A 22,634-nucleotide genomic window follows, 5' to 3' on the forward strand; every position below is an offset into this window, starting at 1 on the left:
TCTTAGAGTCCACTGACCTGCACATTTTTCTTTGCCTTCAAACTAAGCCTTGCCTCCCAAGATTCCTCATGATCATTTGTTTCAATTCACTTGGACTAGGCATTCTGTTCCCCAAACAAGCACACAGTTTTCCTGCCTCTGCATTTGCTGTAACAGTTTATCGAATAGTTCAGAGCCAAGTCAAATACTACCTCCTCAACAAAAAAACTTCTCCAATGATCTCAGTCCTAAATGATAGTTTTCTTCTGTTTTATTATTAAATTTAGATTGTACCACTCACATGATACAAGCAACTTTTTGATTTATAAATATATGTGCATCTGCTTGCTTTATCCTAAATTTTTAAGGGCAGAAACCGTGATGCAACTTTGCATACCTCAGAGTTTCATAGGCTAGTCCATAAATACAAAATCCAACTCACAAAATAATGCTAAATGCAAATTTGTTGAATGTGTTCCAGTGTTGACACATTTTTTACTCCTTTCATGCTTCTTCTTATCCTTATGAAGCAATCCTTATACTGAATCCAAATTTTGTGTTACATTCTAACTTTTGGTAAATACAATGATTGAAACATATCTAGGTTCACCCAAAAATGTCTTCACCAAAAAACACTGCAATATTGTAAAGTAATTATCCTCCAATTTAAATAAAAATTTTTTTAAAAAAGAAAAAGAAAAAAAGAGGCATCTAGAGAATCTAGGGATGATCCCAATAACTGTGGGGAAAGGAAAAATTTAAATGTCTCTCTGATTTACCTACTTGAATCAGAACACATTGAGGTTGGAGGAGAGAGACTGAGCTGCAGTCAGTCTTTACTACCTGATCTGTTTAATTCGACACTGTAGGTGCTGGGGAAGAATGGGCAATGGTAAAAATGATAAGTTCTTCTCTTAGGCTGCATTTTAGTTTGAAGGGATTGTTTGGTATTCTATAGCAGCTATGAATATTTCTTTTTTAAACTGATGATTCTAACTTTTAATCCACATGAACACAAATGGATTTCTTCTTTTAAGTAACTGTTCAAAAGGTTAATTTCCTTTTTTGATCAACGTTTCAGCATAGGGATATCAGCTGTTGTTGGAACATAGTTAAACCCCGTACAGTTCAGTTCAGTTCAGTTCAGTCACTCAGTCGTGTCCGACTCTTTGCGACCCCATGAATTGCAGCACACCAGGCCCCCCTGTCCATCACCAACTCCTGGAGTTCACTCAAACTCACGTCCATCGAGTCAGTGATACCATCCAGCCATCTCATCCTCTGTCGTCCCCTTCTCCTCCTGCCCCCAATCCCTCCCAGCATCAGAGTCTTTTCCAATGAGTCAACTCTTCGCATCAGGTGGCCAACGTACTGGAGTTTCAGCTTTAGCATCATTCCTTCCAAAGAACACTCAGGACTGATCTCCTTCAGAATGGACTGGTTGGATCTCCTTGTAGTCCAAGGGACTCTCAAGAGTCTTCTCCAATACCACAGTTCAAAAGCATCAACTCTTCAGCGCTCAGCTTTCTTCACAGTCCAATTAGCTGTTACTAAAAACCAAACCAAGGCATTCTGAGAAGGTGGTTCAAAATCCTACATTTTTGACCATTATATATCTTCAAGGACCTTATTCACCAATCGGCACTCCCATTCTAACAAACTTTAGGGCTCACTAACTACCTTTGGAAAGCAAATCAAAGCCTCTTTTAAAGCAGAAAGCCACTTAAAGATAACTAGGACTAGGGTGAGGTTAGGGGGCACTCAGGCACAAATTATAAGGGACACCCCAAAACTCAATAATAAAGATAAATGTTTAATGCACTACTTTAAAGAGCTAAAGTTTTTTTTAATTCTATGATAAAATATCAATTTTAAATAAAAACAAGATTCTACCTTACACTTGTGGGGCTTCCCAAGTGGTGCTAGTGGTAAAGAACTCACCTCCCAATGCATGTTACATCCCTGGGTCAGGAAGATACCCTGGAGGAGGGTATGGGTATCCACTCTAGTATTCTTGCCTGAAGAATCCCATGGACAGAGAAGCCTGGCAGGCTACAGTCCATAGGGTCAGAAAGAGTCGGACATGACTGAAACGACTTAGAACATATGCACTCTACACTTGATGATTCAGCTCAATGGCCTCATCCTAATCTCCTAAGTCTGGGGCACATCCTTAAATTTGCACCAGAAGTGAGTGCTTTAATTGCTTTATCCTCTGTGCCCTAAACACTTTCATGTATGGTATCTTCCCGAGTTCCTTCATTAAATGCCACCTTTGGATTCATAATCCATTGTATCAGCCTTTTTCCTTTAGATAGTCTTTGTTATTACCTCACACAGAGTCCCATTGAATTATCGGTGAACTCTCACCAAGTGGGATAGTGGTATCTATCAGATGTCCCCACCTTCAGGTTCCTCTTGCTCTTACAGTTCCAAGTTTTGAGGTTCTCCATCTGTGAAAGATGCCCCGTTTTGGCACCCTGATCCTGCCAGGACCACAATTCTGGTGTGGCGCAAAGTCCCCACAACCTGAGAAACAGCTCCACTCTTTTCTACTTTCTGAACGAGTACTCCTCTCATGTCATCTATATCCTCCTGCCAAAGGTAGAATGGAAAGACTGGTGCCTAGGCCCAGTCCTGTCTGAAAAGCACTTTCCTTCCAGGAAGAAACTTTTGTAGACCGTGGAGAAAGCAAGTGTAGTGACTTTCTCCTGTTATTACTACATAAAGGGAAAAAAAAGAAAAGAGAACCGATAAGGACAATCCCAGCTTTCCCGCCAGCTTTATGCTTCAGACCTTTGTGTCCACTAAGTCAAGGTGCTCCTCTACCCCACCAGCAGTTGGAGCAGGCAGCCTTCGAGGGCTTCGAGAGTCGGTGGGCCACGCCCCCTGGGCTGGTCACTCCCCTTATTGGTCTAACAGCCTGTCACTCCAGTTTGGCTCCCACTTCTGCTAACCATTCACGTAGCTTGGTTGTGTCTTGGTGCGTTTAATGTTGCCAATAACGAGAGGTTTGTTTTTTTGGGGGGGCGGGGGGGGGGAAGCAAGTACAGGTCGTACTTTAATTAGTTCATTGAAAACTCAGTTGCTCTCTGAGCGGTCGTGTAGAGACTGCTTTCGGCTTTTTTTTCTGCTGACTGCTAAGATCTATAGAGAGCTGCAACAATGCCCAAAAGAAAGGTAAGTGAAATAGGAAGATAGAAGGGGTATTAGCGAATGAAATACATATTTCCTAATCGGCAGACTTTTTAAAAAAGCATTTTGGCGTCTAGTTCGATTTCGTGAGGTGCCTAAGGGGAGGGAAGGGCAAATATCGGTTAGTATAAGGTTGAGGATGGTCTTTCACGCAACTAGTAGTTCACTTTTGGCTTGTTTTGTTTAAGGGAAAGAATCGCTTGAGAGGTGTCTCCGCGCTGAATTACAAACAGCCATAACGCTGTGCTGTCGCTTCCTACCCCACCCCCTTTCCTCCGCTTACCCTATTGGAGAACTCTTCTTCCAACCACACTTTCAGGCACTAATTTTCTCCTCAGCCTCCAGCTTTCCTCCGGGAACCGTCCTGTTTTGGGGAACGAAGGCCATGGCTTTCTCCCGTATTTATTTGCCTTTGTTCTTCAAGTTTTCTTTTTCTTTTTTTTCCCTCCTCCACTTCTTGTCAAGCCAGATGGCTTTGCAGTGGTAATCCTGCGCCATCAGGCGGCGCAGACTTCAAATTGTCCTGAAGAAGGTAAAAATTCACCGCTGTAATAGCAACTTTAGGCCCGAGAGGTCTGAGACTCTTCAAGCTCACTGTCTAAAGGTGGAAGAATGATAAGAGAAATGCGTCAGATAAACTATTGCTGATCTTGGGGTAGCGTCGATTTGCTCACTTTAGACACGAAGAATTGATAGGAGCTATTCAAGGGCTGCTGCTGCTGCTGCTGCTAAGTCGCTTCAGTCGTGTCTGACTCTCTGCGACCCCATAGATGGCAGCCCACTAGGCTCCTCTGTCCCTGGGATTCTCCAGGCAAGAATACTGGAGTGGGTTGCCATTTCCTTCTCCAATGCATGAAAGTGAAAAGTGAAAGTGAAGTCGCTCAGTCGTGCCCGACTGTTTGCGACCCCATGGACTGCAGCCTACCAGGCTCCTCCTGGTCTCCTGCAAACCCTCACTTAAAAAATCATGACTCCTGCCTTGGACAAGAAAGAAATCACACTCGGTGTTGATTTGTTTGTTTGTTGGGGAGCGGGGTCCCTTAGAAGTGAAATCGATAGCTGTTTTGTTGCTTGATAAAATTGTAAAATACTGTGCTATTGTAAGGCGTTATGATTTTAAGTATTATTCCTCTCTATTCGTTTGTCTTCCCTATTTTTAGAAATAGGAATAAGACTGAAATTCCCCGGTGCTCTGAGGCTGTATGATTCATGCAATAGTTATACTAATTCCCAGTCTAAAAGGACAGAAAGCAATGGTTTCTAATCACCAACCCCCTTCCTGTGATTCCCGCCGCTGCGCTTTTCTAGGCTTGTGCAATGGATCTTGCGATTTTACAGAGTTGACAGCAACCTTGTAGCAGGTAGTGGCGGGAAGTTTTAAAATCCGCAGCCGGCTTCTCAATAAAACGCGCTGACGTTGTAACAAAGAGGTAAACCCTCCGCAGCCGCAAAGCATTGTGGGGATTGTAGTTCTTGTCTCCAGAACGTGGAGGCGATAAGCGAGCGTCAGATAAGTACAATTATATCTCAAGCATGAGGCTAAACAGACGGGAAAATTGCATGAAACTCCGCCCTTCATTCTGCTCGCCCTCCCTCATCCTGTTTGGCTTTAACACGGGCTACAACAGGTGGATTTTAAAATTAAAGTTTGTTTTTAGGAGATAACAGTTTATACAAAAGGACGAAATTGACTATCAGTTGTATAAACATGTCTTGGGAATTCATTTGCATCTTGGTGTACATTTGCACCTAGATAGCATATTCAAAAGCAGAGACATTACTTTGCTAACAAAGGTCCGGCTAGTCAAGGCTATGGTTTTTCCTGTGGTCATGTATGAATGTGAGAGTTGGACTGTGAAGAAGGCTGAGCGCCGAAGAATTGATGCTTTTGAACTGTGGTGTTGGAGAAGACTCGTGAGAGTCCCTTGGACTGCAAGGAGATCCAACCAGTCCATTCTGAAGGAGATTAGCCCTGGGATTTCTTTGGAGGGAATGATGCTGAAGCTGAAACTCCAGTACTTTGGCCACCTCATGTGAAGAGCTGACTCATTGGAAAAGACTCTAATGCTGGGAGGGATTGGGGGCAGGAGGAGAAGGGGACGACAGAGGATGAGATGGCTGGATGGCTTCACTGACTCGATGGATGTGCGTCTGGGTGAACTCTGGGAGTTGGTGATGGACAGGGAGGCCTGGCGTGCTGCAATTCATGGGGTCGCAAAGAGTCAGACACGACTGAGCGACTAAACTGAACTGAACTGAGACAGCATGCTACTTGGCAATAACGGGTGGCTACTTGAGCAGAAGTTCAGGAAAAAGTCGTAAGCTGTTATATTGCAGACTGCAATCTATAGGCAATATATTCAGATCTATACATTTATATCAATGACCTTATTTCTGTGTGGTTTTCTCCCCTGTATAGCCTGCAGGTCAAGGTGATATGAAGCAAGAGGTGAGTTTCTTTAGTTTTAGAGTCTGTCTGAAAAAATTCACTTGTTCTATAAAATTGACACATAAGCAACTAAAACCTAAATGCTTGTTAGTGTATTTGTACCATATGAGTACCAATATGGTATGCCAGTGGTATCTCTCATAAATAGTAGGTAGTAAAAACTCCAAACTTCTTGGGACTTGGGATGGTATTGTGTTTAAGATCTGGAGAGAGCTTCTTCCTTTTAACTAAAGAATTGCTTTGTCAGTTTCCAAAAAGGGCTTTATTTTCATTTCTAAATATACTGTTACTAGCCATTGTGATGATTTAGCCTAACAATTGAAATTTAATTTGGAATTTTTTTCTTAAGCATATGAAGGGTCCAGAGAAGGGAAAAATCAAAACTTGTATTTTTATTAGTGCAATGATACATTCTAATCAAGCTCACGATACTTGTTAATGACAACATATATATATATATAGTGTTACACTAAATATTTTCACCACAATATAAATATTTCTAGTTTTGTGTATCCATAATTCTCTTAACTGATAATTATGTTTAACTTATAGCCAAAGAGAAGATCAGCCAGATTGTCTGCTGTAAGTAGTCTTTATAAAAATTTGCCCTGTATAGTAAAATGTAATTTTAGACTTCAGAGGATCCTGGACAATGTGAGTCATTTAATACAAGATTTATTTTTGATGTTTTAAGAAAAACTTTCTCACCAAGGAAATATTTTTGTCCTAGTTTTCAGTTTGAACAACACTCATTTATTTTAATCACAAAGTTGAATTTCAGTTAGTGATCTTTCTTCAATTATGATGTCTTCTCTTTCTTCCCCCATGATTTGCACTTCTTCTTCTTCTTCCTTTTTTTTTTTTTTTTTTCAGTTGCCTGTGCCCATTATACCAGATTTGAAGTCCAAAAGAACATCAACTCCAAGGGTAAGTATTCAGCAAGCAATATTGAGAGAAACTTGCTTTACTTCAGAAATAATTTTTTGGAAAGGCATACAAGTTAATCATTTTGCTTTGTTTTCTTTTCAGTTAGTCATATATTACATTATTTGTTGTTGTTGTGATTTGGTTGCTAAGTCATGTCCGACTATTTTGCAATACCATGGGCTGTAGCTCGCCAGGCTCCTCTATCCATGGGATTTACCAGGCAAGAATACTGGAGTGGGTTGCCATTTGCTTCTCCAGGGGATCTTCCCAACCCATGGATCAAACCTGCCTCTCCAACATCGGCAGGTAGATACTTTACCACTAAACCACCAGGGAAGCCCCATATTACATTATACATCATACCATATGGTACATGTCAGCCCTTTGAGTAGGAAATATTTGTTTGTGTTCTGTGGTTGTCTATTGTATATTAACATTTTCCCTAGGAAGAGACAAAACAAAAATTTAGTTGGATAGGGCCATAAAATGTACATGCTTTTGAATTCATACAGTTACAATACCAATATTCCTGGGAAAACACAAGGTATAAACTGTAGTAACCAAAGTAATGTTTTGTGATAATAATAGTAACTAACATTTGATAATACTGAACAATTTGCAAAGCACTTTCACATACATTATTTTCAAATGCACACAATTGATTTTATATAGGGTTCTATGTTCTGGTGTTGTGACTAGAAAAATATTAAAAATAGAGATAGCCTCAATATTAAGCTTACTTTTCCCCCTATATTTACCTTTATTTACATGTAAATGTTTGTGAATATAATATGATTTTATTTCTTTTTAGAATTCTTTATTGAGGCATTGTTGATGTTTTAAGGATAGGTGGAATTCTTTAATTTAATTTTATTTTTATTGGAGGACAATTACATTATGATATAGTGTTGTTTTCTGCCATATATTAACATGAATCAGCCATAGGAATACATATGATATATGTCCCCTCCCTCTTAAACCCCTCTCCTTCCCCATCTCACCCCTCTGGGTTGAAATAGAGCACTGGCTTTGGGTTGAATTCTTAACATCATGAAACATTAAGGCTAGCAGAAACGTTAGAAATCATCTAATCTCATAATTTTGTGATTGAAGAAACTACATTACAGTTGTATTCATAAAATGCTTTAAAATCCTTGATTAAGAGACCTTGCTAAAACTATGGCCATAGTTTTATTAATCACAGTAAATGACAACAGAAGAGAAAGTTTCTATTTGGTTTTTCTCTATTTCACATTTCAAGGTCACTATTTATAAAATTAAATACTCAACTTATAAGTTGTTAAAATAGTAAACACTGTTTATTTCTTCTTTTAAAAAAAGTGCTAGAATAAAACATAATATAAAAACACTTCACCCTCCTTGGCTCTCAGTTTCTCATATGTTGAAAGGATAATAATATATCTATATTGCATTTTACAGTTTCCAAAGTAATTTCACATATATTTTATCATTTGCTTCTTACAACATCCTGGTAAGTAGGTGGTATCACTCTCTCTTACGTTTGAAAAAATAAACACAGAGAAATTTATGCTTTTGCTCAAGGTCACATCAAGCAAGAAAGAGATCCAGATTTAAAACATGTTTGCTGGCCCCTTAATCCAGTGCTCTTTCTACCACATACACACATAGGGCAAAGAGCTTTCTTGCAAAGAAATTATGATTCAAATCATTCTAAAACGTGTAGCCCTAAATATTGTATCACTAATATCCCCAAGTGATTTCTTTTAAATGTCTTTAAATTGGTGCTGTCCCTAAGTTAGTATTTTTCATAATTATTACCAGTGGAGGCTCTGCAATCAAAAACCCTGTTGCTAATTATTAGACATGACAGGGATAAACTGGTCCCCTCTAATCAAAGATAATTAATTTATCAAATTTTAACCTGATGCTGACAATTGGCCCTGAGTACTGTACTCTTGCCTGGAAAATCCCATGAATGGAGGAGACTGGTAGGCTGCGGTCCATGGGGTCGCTGAGAGTCGGACACGACTGAGCGACTTCACTTTCACTCTTCACTTTCATGCATTGGAGAAGGAAATGGCAACCCACTCCAGTGTTCTTGCCTGGAGAATACCAGGGACGGGGGAGCCTGGTGGGCTGCCGTCTATGGGGTCTTACAGAGTCGGACAAGCGACTTAGCAGCAGCAGCAGCAGCAGCAGCTACTGGTAAGCATTCTAACTTGTTACTTTTCATCTGAGAGAAACTTTGATTTATATAACAGGAATAGTATTTGTTTTAATGCCATTTCAAGTTTATAATGGCACTGAAAGTATTTTAAAGCTTTTCCATAAACTGTTACAACAGTTGGTAAAATAATTGTCCCATTTAATCAACATACCAATTAAATTGTGTATTTATCTTTTTATTTTTTGTGTGCTGCTGGACAGAAAATGAAGACCAAAAATGATATGATGGGGAAAAACACAGATGCAAGTGCCAAAACCATAGCTGAAACCAAGAAAGAAGATGTTAAAGACTACAACAACGAAACTGCTGAAAATGGAGGGGCCAAAATTATAGAGGTATATTCCAATTTGTCCATTTGAAAGTTTAACAATGGGTTCAACTGAAAGAAATCTTGTTTGCCTTGTAGTTTAAAAGCTGAGAAACATTAAATGAGTATGTCTCCATAGTGTCTTAGTCTGTTCAGGCTGCTGTAACAAAACACCACAGACTGGGTGGCTTATAAATAGCAGAAATTTATTTCTCCTTTAGTTCTAAAGGCTGGGAAGTCCAAGATCAAGGTACCAACATTTTTGGTATCTGCTGAGGACCTGCACAATTGCACTCATCTCACACACTAGTAAAGTAATGCTCAAAATTCTCCAAGCCCGGCTTCAACAGTAGGTGAACTGTGAACTTCCAAATGTTCAAGCTGGTTTTAGAAAAGGCAGAGGAACCAGAGATCAAATTGCCAACATCTGCTGGATCATCAAAAAAGCAAAAGAGTTCCAGAAAAACATCTATTTCTGCTTTATTGACTATGCCAAAGCCTTTGACATGTGGATCACAATAAACTGTGGAAAATTCTGAAAGAGATGGGAATACCAGATCACCTGACCTGCCTCTTGAGAAATCTGTATGCAGGTCAGGAAGCAAGAGTTAGAACTGGACATGGAACAACAGACTGGTTCCAAATAGGAAAAGGAGTACGTCAAGGCTGTATATTGTCACCCTGCTTATTTAACTTATATGCAGAGTACATCATGAGAAATGCTGGGCTGGAAGAAACACAAGCTGGAATAAAGACTGCCGGGAGAAATATCAATAACCTCAGATATGCCAATGACACCACCCTTATTGCAGAAAGTGAAGAAGAAGAACTAAAAAGCCTCTTGATGAAAGTGAAAGAGAAGAGTGAAAAAGTTGGCTTAAAGCTCAACATTCAGAAAACTAAGATCATGGCATACAGTCCCATCACTTCATGGCAAATAGATGGGGAAACAGTAGAAACAGTGGCTGACTTTATTTTGGGGGGCTCCAAAATCACTGTAGATGGTGATTGCAGCCATGAAATTATGACTCTAACTCCTTGGAAAGAAAGTTTTGACCAACCTAGAAAGCATATTAAAAAGCAGAGACGTTACTTCATCAACAAAGGTCCATCTAGTCAAGGCTATAGGTTTTCCAGTGGTCATGTATGGGTGTGAGAGCTGGACTATAAGGAAAGCTGAGCGCCAAAGAATTGATGCTTTTGAACTGTGGTGTTGGAAAAGACTCTTCAGAGTCCCTTGGACTGCAAGGAGATCCAACCAGTCCATCCTAAAGGAGATCAGTCCTGGCTGTTCATTGGAAGGACTGATGTTGAAGCTGAAACTCCAATACTTTGGCCACCTGATGCGAAGTGCTGACTCATTTGAAAAGACCCTGATGCTGGGGAAGATTGAAGGCAGGAGGAGAAGGGGACAACAGAGGATGAAATGGTTGGATGGTATCACTGATTCAATGGACATGATTTTGGGTAACTTCCAGGAGTTGGTGATGGACAGGGTGGCCTGGTGTGCTGTGGTTCATGGGGTCGCAAAGAGTCAGACACGACTGAATGACTTAACTGAACTGAACTGAACAGAGGACCTGCTTCGTGGTCTATGGATAGCAGTCTTCTTGCTGTGTCCTGACACCATAGAAAGGGTGAGAGAGCTCTCTGGGGCCTCTTTTATAAGGATATAAATCCCTTTCATGAGGGCTCTACCCTCATAACCTAATCACCTCTCACTGACCTCACCTCCAAATACCATCACATTGGAAATTAGGTTTCATCATATGAATTTTGAGGGACACATACATTCTGTGTACAGCATATAGTATAGTGGTAAATAAGAGAAAAAGAAAGAAAATGAATTTAATATTTGAGAATTTTCAGGAATGGGTATGGGAGCAGTGGGTTAGCACTGATATTAATAGAACAATGCCAGTGATCATGACTTGATAATCTAATGACTGTCCTGTTAAATATAGACTGATCCTCTATTCCTTTTGTCAGTACATGGGCTATTTATAAATGCCTTTTCAAGATCATATGAGTCTTTTTCCCTCTTCAGATTGCAAAGCAAATCAGTATGTTTATTTTTCCAATAGATCTTGCTTTGCATATTTATCTTATCACATTTTTCAATATTATAATTAAAACAATGAAAATGGGATTTAATGCCAAATCTATAAAGCAAACCTGTGCATATAGGGAAAATCTTTGTAACTGATCCTATGATATCTGGTAAAAGACTTTTCAACTAACTTTTTACAAAGTAAAACTAAATATCACCAATATAGAAATAAAATGTATTATTTCTTCAAGAAATATATTTTGTATATGTGTATACCACTCATTGAGAATTATTGATAGAGAATATGTCATTTTTTTCTGTATTTACTCTGTTTCCTCATATTTGTAATGAAAATTATTTATATGAATAGGTTTTTCCAAATTTATTGTTCCAAATATCTATTTGTGCATGATTATGTAGAGATACTTTAATTAATCCTATTTCATATAATACTTCCTTATGACATGTTGTTTAGGAGGCCTTTTCCACAGGGAAAGTACTTTCTTTAATAAGATAGCTATAATTCTGTCTTGGTTCCATATTTACAAATATAATCTTGTTTTTTGTTCTATGTTCATTATAGGCACCAGTTCCTGAAAGAGAAATAGAGGAAATAAAAGAAGAAAAAATTGAAGATATCAAAGAAGAAGGAGAAGAAAAGAAAGAGGCAATGGCAAAAGATGGAAAAGAAGATGAAAAAGAAGATCAAAAAGGAGATGGAGATCAAAATAAGGAAGAAGTGAAAGGAAAAGATGTAGAGGAGGACAAAGATGGAAAAGGGAAAGAAGATGAAAAAAAAGATGAAGATGGAAAAGAGGAAGAAGACAAGAAAGAAACTGGAGATGGAAAAGAGGGTAAAGATAAGAAAGGGAAAGGAGAAGATGGTAAAGAGGAAGAAGATGAAAAAGAAAAAAGAGATAAAAAAGAGAATGAAGATGGGAAAGGGAAAGGAGAAGATGGCAAAGAATCTGAAGATGGAAAAGATAAAAGAGATGGAAAAAAGGGAGAAGCTGGAAAAAAGGATGAAGATAGAAAAAGGGATGATGGTGGAAATGAGAAGGAAGATGAAAAAAAGAAAAAAGGAAAAGAGAAAGAAAATGGAAAAGAAGATGGAGGAGATGTAAAAGATGAAAGCAAAGCTGAAATTGGAAAAGAAATAATCAAAAGAGAAGAGGTCAAAAAAGAAGATGGAAAAAAAGAGTCTCAGAGTATTGCATAAAGCTGCCCTATATGGTTTCATAGTTTGGTAATATATACCTCTATGTTATAATGTTAATACAGATGAATATTTTTATCAAGTATTTTATAGACACAGCTTTTCTTTAACATCAATTTAGTTTCAATTTTGTTTCATCTTCATACTGTTCATTAGTCACAAAGTTCCTAACATTGAATTATTATCTATAAACTTTGTGATTATAATGGTGGAATATATAGAAAAAATATGCTTTCAAAATATGCTTTGTCAGTGAATACCCTTTTCTGTAATTTATATGTTAAATCTTTGAATTTTAATTTTACTCCTATATGTAATAATTTCAAAAATTGGAGAGATCCCAAAAGAATTTCCTCAAAAATTCTTGTGGTTCTCTAGGTTGTTTTTATAAAGAAAGTGAATTATTTTCATGTAATGGTAAGAGAATTATCTTTCCCAAATATAACTGTAATATTACTTGGGAAAAATGCAATTGAAATTCCATTTTTAAAAGAAATACAAATGTTTATTTCAGAACGGAAGTTCTGATAATATGTGTATTCACAACATTTTATTGGATTTATCTTAATAAATTATCTTCAAAGATGATTGTAGTTTGTTATATCTCCAAAATTGCAGTTAGTGAAATATTATAATGCTGTTTTTTCTATTGTGATGTTCATGAAAATATTTTTAAGAATTTTCACTGAGATAAAATAAGCATAAAATTCACCATTTCAGCCATTTCAAAATGTATGATTCTCTGGTTTTAGTATATTCACAATGTTGTGCAACCACTATCACTATCCACTGTCTAATCCCATGTATTTTCATCACCAAAATAATTGATGACATATCTAAGAATCTGGAGTTGCCAAACTCCAGGTCACAAAGATGTATACCCATATAAAGAGTTTTATAATTTTATCTTTTGCATTTAGGCTTTTGATACATCTTGTGTTAAATTTTGTGTATGGTGTGAAGTAGGATCCCGGATTAATTCATTTGCAAGCACTATTTCTTGAAAAGACTATTTCCCCTTTGGATGATCTTGGCACTGTTCAAAAATCAATAGACCATAGTGCACTGATTTATTTTTGGACTCTCAGTTTTATACCACTGATCTTTATACCATGATGATCTTTCATCATGTCAGTACCACGCTTTTGACTACTATAACATTATATTAAGTTTTGACATTAGAAAGTATATGTTCTTCGACTTTGTTCCCAGTCCCTTACAATTTTTATGAGTTTTAGAATCATCACGTATGTTTCTACAAAATAAAAGGCAGTTGGAATTTGATAGAGATCATAATAGTATGAAAATAAATTTGAGGAACATTGCCATATTAACAAAATTTCCTTCCAATCCATGAACACGGATGTCTTTCCATTTATTTAAGGTGTCTTTAATTTCTTTTTTAAATAATACAGTATTTTTATTGAGGTAAAAATAAAATAATGTAAAATTTGTCATCTTATTCATTTTTTAAGTCTAAAGTTCCGTGGTTCTAAGTTTATTTGTAGTGCTATGAAATAGTTCTCCAGAAGTTTTTCATCTTGCAAATGTGAATCTATACCCAAGAGCAATTTCTTTCCATAGTATTTATAGTTCTTCATGTACACATTTTGTACTTCCTTGATCAAATTTATTCCTAAGTGTTTTATCATTTTTGAAGCTATAATGAATTGTTTTCTTGATTTCAATTTAGTATTGTTTACTGCTAGTGTATAGAAATACAACTGAGTTTTTAATGTTGATCTATTATCTGCATTTTTTCTAAACTTATATATGAGAATTACCAGGTATTTTTTGGCTTCCTTATAGTTTCCTCTGTTTATAAAATCATGTCATCTGCAAATAGAGATTAAAATACCTCTTTCTTTCCAACTTGGATGTCTTTATGTCTTTTTTTCCTGCCTAATTTCCTTGGCTTCACAAATATTAAGAATAAAAAAGAAAATGCACAAATTCAGAAGTCCAGCTTTCAAAGCATAGGCTTCTGAGTCTACATCTTTCCCAAGGCTGGCAGGGCCTGCACCATTTCCTACCCTGTCTCAGAACAATGTTATAGTAATCAAAACAAACTTAAAGGGGCTGGTTTGGTTAAATATCTAGGTAACTTGCCTAGATCCCCACTTCCTAGCCAGATACTGCAACCACAAAAAATGTATTCAACTTCTAGCACAGAATTTGCTATTTTAAGCACCTTGATCTCCTTTATTGCCAAGGTTAAAATAAAAATAACAATCTTGGGTTCCTCTTTAAAAACTCATCCCAGGTGACTGGCAGAACTGTGGTAATGAGCAATCTTAATTTTTCATGTGAAATTATACCCTCTACACAAAGAAGAATGGTAGCCACTTTCACCTTACAACATTATCTTAACTATAATAACGTGCTCATACAGGAGGATGAGCTTCCTAGGTGATTTGGAGATAAAGAATCTGCCTGCCAATGCAGGAGACACAAGAGATGCAGGTTCAGTACCTGAGTCAGGAAGATCTCCTGCAGTAGGAAATGGCAACCCACTCCAGTATACTTGTCTGGAGAATCCCATGGACAGAGGAGCCTGGCAGGCTACAGTCTATGGGGTCACAAAGAGTTGGACAAGACTGAGCAACTAATCACACATACATACAGGAGAATCATTGCTTCATACTATAATATTGGTACCAAAGTAAATTTTCTTCCTTGGGTATTGTATTTTCTTTTTGATGTTTTAACTGGATGCTGCTTTCCCTTTTTCATCAAAACTTTGCTCCACACAATTTCTCTTCTAAAAGATTGAACAATAGTAACATGTTTGAGGGAGGAATGAAGTAAGGGAGTGCTAATTTATAGAGAGAGCACACCACGACTGTAAGTGAAAGTGAATATAAATTTTAAATCTACAAAACAGAACAATCTTTACTAAAGATCGGGAGAAATAAACAAACAAGGCTATAAAAAAATCTTCAGGGAACCCCACAGAGAAAAGTTGTTCAAAAAGTACATTTGAAGTTTCTTTAGTAATATGAAGCATCTTTTGTTAAGTATCACCTTGAAACACAAGTTTTTGGTAATATACATTATTGAGTGATCACAATAATTGATTTTCTTAGTATATAGTGCTGAAGCTTTAATCTAAACTTTTCTGTTGTTACTTAAAGGTTTTTCCCCATTCATAAGCTTGAGGGCATGCCTCAGAATAAAAACATTTTAATGGGAATAAACTTTGAAATCATATTGTAATTAGATGGGAAATTATGTCTCAGTTTATTGGTCTACAAGGAGAAAAAGAATATCTATACACATCTTCAGGGTCATATCTGTTGCATAAGGATTGCCTTTAATATTCCCACTGAGGAGAATGGATACATGTATATGTATGGCTGAGTCCCTTCACTGTTTACCTGAAGCTATCACAATATTGTTAATTGGTTATACCCCAACACAAAAAGTTTTTGGTGTTAACAATTAAAGTTAAATTAAAAATATTTCCCTCTAATATTTAATATGTTCTTTGGAAGGAAAGTTATGACCAATCTAGATAGCATATTCAAAAGCAGAGACATTACTTTGTCAACAAAGGTCATCTAGTCAAGGCTATGGTTTTTCCTGTGGTCATGTATGGATGTGAGAGTTGGACTGTGAAGAAGGCTGAGCACCGAAGAATTGATGCTTTTGAACTGTTGTGTTGGAGAAGACTCTTGAGAGTCCCTTGGACTGCAAGGAGATCCAACCAGTCCATTCTGAAGGAGATCAGCCCTGGGATTTCTTTGGAAGGAATGATGCTAAAGCTGAAACTCCAGTACTTTGGCCACCTCATGCAAAGAGTTGACTGATTGGAAAAGACTCTGATGCTGGGAGGGATTGGGGGCAGGAGTAGAAGGGGACAACAGAGAATGAAATGGCTGGATGGCATCACTGACTCGATGGACGTGTGAGTGAACTCCGGGAGTTGGTGATGGACAGGAAGGCCTGGCGTGCTGCGATTCATGGGGTCGCAAAGAGTCGGACACGACTGAGCGACTGAACTGAACTGAACTGAACTGATGCTGAACATTATTAATACTATAAAAAAATTCCGTAAGAAAAGGGAAGCATAGAACAAAGTCATGTCGGAGCTGGAGTCTAATCTCGTAAACTGTATTATAACATATGATTAATGACCAAATAAGATCACTCAGATAAGTCTTGACATTATCTTTAAAATCAGGTGTTGAAAATCCTCAAATAATAATGTTTTGGTCCTAAAATAAAAATGTGTCTTCAAGATGGTATTGTGTCAATTTTCCATAATTAAGTACAGAATTGTTGAAACAAATTGCTTAGCATATAAGGAACAGAGAAGAAACCCACCAAATCAGCTGTAATTTAGAGCCTCCTGTGTAAACTATGTTAAATCTAAACCATGCAGTTAGTAGATGACTTGTGTGAAAGTACTTTTCTAGAACACAGAAGAGGCTTTTTAATGTGATATTCACACAATAAATGATTATTTTTATCTTAAAATAGTTGATTTAAGACTATTACCTATCAATAATGATTCATTTACCTAATCTGAATAGTCTTTCAAATTATGTTCACTTCCTTAGGTTGGAAAATAGTAAGTAGGAAAAAGTCCAACTTTATATAGAGTAACAATCATTTTCTTTCACATATTTTCTCTATAACTACAGTTGGCTTTGGTTGTTTATTACAAATTTTATAAACTCATTTTTTAAATGTTATTTTTCCCATGAACATTGTCTGTACATATTTATATCAAGTACATCATATTGAAGACCAAAATTGCTTTCCTTTCTTTAGAAGAATTAAACATTAAATTCAGAAAAGTTAAATATTCTTTAAAAAACAAAATTATGATTTAGTATGTTACTTGACAACATATGCCTTTAAATCCTTAACAACTGTATTATGCAGTCCAGGCTTGATGGAATTTACTAAATAATATAAATTTCTATAGCCACTGACTCTGATGGCTATAGAAATCAGGTTCCAGATCAAACAGTGGGCAAGTGTGTGTGTGTGTGTGTGTGTGTGTGTGTGTGTGTGTGTTCTAAAGGAGAGAGGAAGGGGAAATCACAGAGTGAGATGAATAATTTTGAAATATTTTCGTATCAGTGGCTTGAAGAGTTTTTTTCCACATAGATTAGGAATTCTGACCAAGAGTGAAGCAACTTCTTCAAACACTTAACACATATAAAAGTGTTTACTAGGGCCAGACATTTTTTTAAGCATGTTATATATGTTCAGTTCAGTTCAGTTCAGTCACTCAGTCGTCTCTGACTCTTTGAGACCCCATGAATTGCAGCACGCCAAGCCTCCCTGTCCATCATCAACTCTCGGAGTTCACCCAAACTCATGCACATTGAGTCGGTGATACCATCCAGCCATCTCATCCCCTGTCTTCCCCTTCTATCCCTGCCCCCAATCCCTCCCAGCATCAGGGTCTTTTAAATGAGTCAACTCTTCACATGAGGTGGCCAAAGTACTGGAGTTTCAGCCTCAGCATCAGTCCTTCCAATGAACACCCAGGACTGGTCTCCTTTAGGATGGACTGGTTGGATCTCCTTGCAGTCGAAGGGACTCTGAAAAGTCTTCTCCAGCATCACAGTTCAAAGGCATCAATTCTTTGACGCTGAGCTTTCTTCACAGTCCAACTCTCACATCCATACATGACCACTGGAAAAACCACAGCCTTGACTAGACGAAACTTTGTTGACAAAGTAATATCTCTGCTTTTCAATATGCTATCTAGGTTGGTCATAACTTTCCTTCCAAGGAGTCAGTCAGTCAGTTCAGTCATTCAGTCGTGTCTGACTCTTTGCAACCCCATGAATTGCAGCACCCCAGGCCTCCCTGTCCATCACCAACTCCCAGAGTTCACTCAAACTCATGTCCATCGAGCTGGTGATGGCATCCAGCCATCTCATCCTCTGTCGTCCCCTTCTCCTCCTGCCCCCAATCCCTCCCAGCTTCAGAGTCTTTTCCAGTCAGTCAACTCTTCACATGAGGTGGCCAAAGTATTGGAGTTTCAGCCTCAGCATCAGTCATTCCAAAGAACACCCAGGACTATCTCTTTAAGAATGGACTGGTTGGATCACCTTGTTGTCCAAGGTACTCTCAATAGTCTTCTCCAACACCACAGTTCAAAAGCATCAATTCTTTGGTGCTCAGCCTTCTTCACAGTCCAACTTTCACATCCATACATGACCACAGGAAAAACCATAGCCTTGACTAGATGACCTTTGTTGGCAAAGAAATGTCTCTGCTTTTGAATATGCTATCTAGGTTGGTCATAACTTTCCTTTCAAGGAGTAAGTGTCTTTTAATTTCATGGCTGCAATCACCATCTGCAGTGATTTTGGAGCCCAAACACACACACACACACATATATATATATATATGCAAACATATTTACATATAACAACCCTACAAGGCAAGTGCTATCATTACTTTCATTTTAATATATGAGGAAACTAAGCACAAAGGTCAATCAATTTGTTTTCTTTGTGGCAATCCATGGTTTCCAGGATTTTTTTTTTTAATTTTATTTTATTTAAATTTACAATATTGTATTGGTTTGGCCATATATAAAAATGAACCTGCCACAGGTATACAGGTGTTCCCCATCCTGAACCCTCCTCCCTCCTCCCTCCCCATACCATCCCTCTGGGTCGTGCCAGTGCACCAGCCCCAAGCATCCAGTATCGTGCATTGAACCTGGACTGGCGACTCGTTTCGTATATGATGTTATACATATTTCAATGCCATTCTCCCAAATCATCCCACCCTTTCCCTCTCCCACAGAGTCCAAAAGACTGTTCTATGCATTAGTGTCTCTTTTGCTATCTCGTATACAGGATTATTGTTACTATCTTTCTAAATTCCATATATATGCATTAGTATACTGTATTGGTGTTTTGCTTTCTGGCTTACTTCACTCTGTATAATAGGCTCCAGTTTCATCCACCTCATTAGAACTGATTCAAATGTATTCTTTTTAATGGCTGAGTAATACTCCATTGTGTATATGTACCACAGCTTTCTTATCCATTCATCTGCTGAAGGACATCTAGGTTGTTTCCATGTCCTGGCTATTATAAACAGTGCTGCTATGAACATTGGGGTACACGTGTCTCTTTCCCTTCTGGTTTCCTCAGTGTGTATGCCCAGCAGTGGGATTGCTGGGTCATAAGGCAGTTCTATTTCCAGTTTTTTAAGGAATCTCCACACTGTTCTCCATAGTGGCTGTACTAGTTTGCATTCTCACCAACAGTGTAAGAGGGTTCCCTTTTCTCCACACCCTGTCCAGCATTTGTTGCTTGTAGACTTTTGGATTGCAGCCATTCTGACTGGCGTGAAATGGTACCTCGTAGTTGTTTTGATTTGCATTTCTCTGATAATGAGTGATGTTGAGCATCTTTTCATGTGTTTGTTAGCCATCTGTATGTCTTCTTTGGAGAAATGTCTATTTAGTTATTTGGCCCATTTTTTTGATTAGGTTATTTATTTTTCTGGAATTGAGCTGTAGGAGTTGCTTGTATATTTTTGAGATTAGTTGTTTGTCTGTTGCTTCATTTTCTATTATTTTCTCCCATGCTGAAGGCTGTCTTTTCACCATGTACTGGAAGAATCAATATAGTGAAAATGAGTATACTACCCAAAGCAATTTATAGATTCAATGCAATCCCTATCAAGCTACCAATGGTATTCTTCACAGAGCTAGAACAAATAATTTCACAATTTGTATTGAAATACAAAAAACCTCGAATAGCCAAAGCTATCTTGAGAAAGAATAATGGAACTGGAGGAGTCAACCTGCCTGACTTCAGGCTCTACTACAAAGCCACAGTCATCAAGACAGTATGGTACTGGCACAAAGACAGAAATGTAGATCAATGGAACAAAATAGAAAGCCCAGAGATAAATCCAGGCACATATGGACACCTTATCTTTGACAACGGAGGCAAGAATATACAATGGATTAAAGACAATCTCTTTAACAAGTGATGATGGGAAAACTGGTAAACCACTTGTAAAAGAATGAAACTAGAGCACTTTCTAACACCATACACAAAATTAAACTCAAAATGGATTCAAGATCTAAACGTAAGACCAGAAACTATAACACTCCTGGAGAAGAACGTAGGCAAAACACTCTCCGACATACATCACAGCAGGATCCTCTATGACCCACCTCCCAGAATATTGGAAATAAAAGCAAAAATAAACAAATGGGAACTAATTAATCTTAAAAGCTCCTGATCAACAAAGGAAACTATAAGCAAGGTGAAAAGACAGCCTTCAGAATGGTTTCCAGGATTTGATCTAGGTTATACCATCTCTCAAAATAGGCTTAACTTATAAGCAACTTCCACACAATGAGATTTTTTGTTTGTTTTGTAAAAATAAACTTAGAAATTCAGTGAGAAATGGTAAGTCATTCACCAGTGTTACAATTTAGATTCTTTAATTCATTTAGTCAATAAAAATTTTTGAGTACCTACTATGTGTTAATTAGGTTATGGCAGTTATATTTGTGAAGAAAATATGGATCTTCTTTGCCTTCATATATCTTATATCCAGCAGAGGAATTAAATATACTTTTAATCAAATTAATAATTATATAATTACAATTTTTTTATGACACCACCCTTATGGCAGAAAGTGAAGAGGAATTAAAAAGCCTCTTGATGAAGGTGAAAGAGGAGAGTGAAAAAGTTGGCTTAAAATTTAACATTCAAAAAACAAAGATCATGGTATCTGGGCCCATCACTTCATTGGAAATAGATGGGGAAACAGTGGAAACAGTGTCAGACTTTATTTTTGGGGGCTCCAAAATCACTGCAGATGGTGACTACAGCCATGAAATTAAAAGATGCTTACTCCTTGGAAGAAAAGTTATGGCCAACCTACATAGCATATTCAAAAGCAGAGACATTACTTTGCCAACAAAGGTCCGGCTAGTCAAGGCTATGGTTTTTCCTGTGGTCATGTATGGATGTGAGAGTTGGACTGTGAAGAAGGCTGAGCACCAAAGAATTGATGCTTTTGAACTGTGGTGTTGGAGAAGACTCTTGAGAGTCCCTTGGACTGCAAGGAGAACCAACCAGTCCATTCTGAAGGAGATCAGCCCTGGGATTTCTTTGGAGGGAATGATGCTAAAGCTCAAACTCCAGTACTTTGGCCACCTCATGCGAAAAGTTGACCCATTGGAAAAGACTCTGAAGCTGGGAGGGATTGGGGGCAGGAGGAGAAGGGGACGACAGAGGATGAGATGGCTTGATGGCATCACTGACTCGATGGACATGAGTCTGAATGATCTCTGGGAGTTGGTGATGGACAGAGAGGCCTGGCGTGCTGCGATTCATGGGGTCGCAAAGAGTCGGACACGACTGAGCGACTGAACTGAACTGAACTGAACTGAAGGTGGCTAAAAGGTGGTATGATTGAGGCCTGGGGGAAGCTAGTACTAATGGATGTTTAGAGGTGCCAGTCAACTCAAAACAGATACATAAGTTGATTGAACTCAGCTAGGGAGTCCTCACTTAAGGTTTCTCATGTAACTATAGGCATGTAATGATTGAAGTTTGAGTCAACTGAAAGCTTAACTGGATAAATATTTAAGATGGTTTCTTCAATCACCTGTCTAGAATTTTAGCTTTAATTCAGCTTGGATGGTTTTTCACATGGTTTATTTTATTTTTTTTAACTATGCAGCTTGGTGATTTCAGAGTAGCCTAATTTCTTACAAGGTGGCTAGCTACCCACAAAATATGTGTTCCAAGAGACCCAGGCACAAGTTGCAAGGTTTCTAATGACCTAACCTGGGAAGCTATGTATTATTTTCCCAACATTTTATTAGTGAAAAAGAAATTTTAAAAATATCAGCCCAAATCTTAGAAATGTAAACAAGGACATGAATACAAGGAGGCATGGCTCATTGGGGAGCCGTTTTTAGAGATTAGCTACCATAATTCTCTTTTTCCTCATTTTCTGTTTCCAGAATTCCTACTACATGGATGTTGGATCTTCTGAATTGATTACCCTATTTTCTTTTTACTTTTTTATTTAAATAAGGAGAATTCTTTCATATGGAAAGAGCTAGTACAATAACGTATTTGAAAGGAGAAACAACAGGTATTGAACTGGAGGGAAGGGTGAAAGGCGAGGGTGCCATGACGGTCTAGTGAAATGAAGGTTCCATTTCCCATCGATAAAAGCTCACCCAAACAAAGTAGAAGAAAGCTGCATGTTACACCTGTAGCCATTATCTGCTCTTTCAAATATCTGGTCTACGTGAAAAGACAAAGAGAGGAAAGGTCAAAA

At 37.8% G+C, this 22,634-nt stretch overlaps 1 protein-coding gene across 1 annotated transcript; it reads left to right on the forward strand.

Annotated features, from left to right (window-relative positions):
- Positions 1 to 3,016: 3,016 nt before the first annotated feature.
- Positions 3,017 to 12,917, forward strand: HMGN5 (high mobility group nucleosome binding domain 5). The gene is made up of 6 exons (XM_002699936.6): positions 3,017 to 3,159; positions 5,594 to 5,623; positions 6,176 to 6,205; positions 6,497 to 6,550; positions 8,960 to 9,094; positions 11,700 to 12,917. The coding sequence occupies exons 1-6, from the start codon at positions 3,145 to 3,147 to the stop codon at positions 12,333 to 12,335; spliced, it is 900 nt and encodes a 299-aa protein (XP_002699982.4). The 5' UTR covers positions 3,017 to 3,144; the 3' UTR covers positions 12,336 to 12,917.
- Positions 12,918 to 22,634: the final 9,717 nt, after the last annotated feature.

Source organism: Bos taurus, chromosome X (genome assembly GCF_002263795.3).
Source record: "Bos taurus isolate L1 Dominette 01449 registration number 42190680 breed Hereford chromosome X, ARS-UCD2.0, whole genome shotgun sequence".
Lineage (NCBI taxonomy): Eukaryota > Metazoa > Chordata > Mammalia > Artiodactyla > Bovidae > Bos > Bos taurus.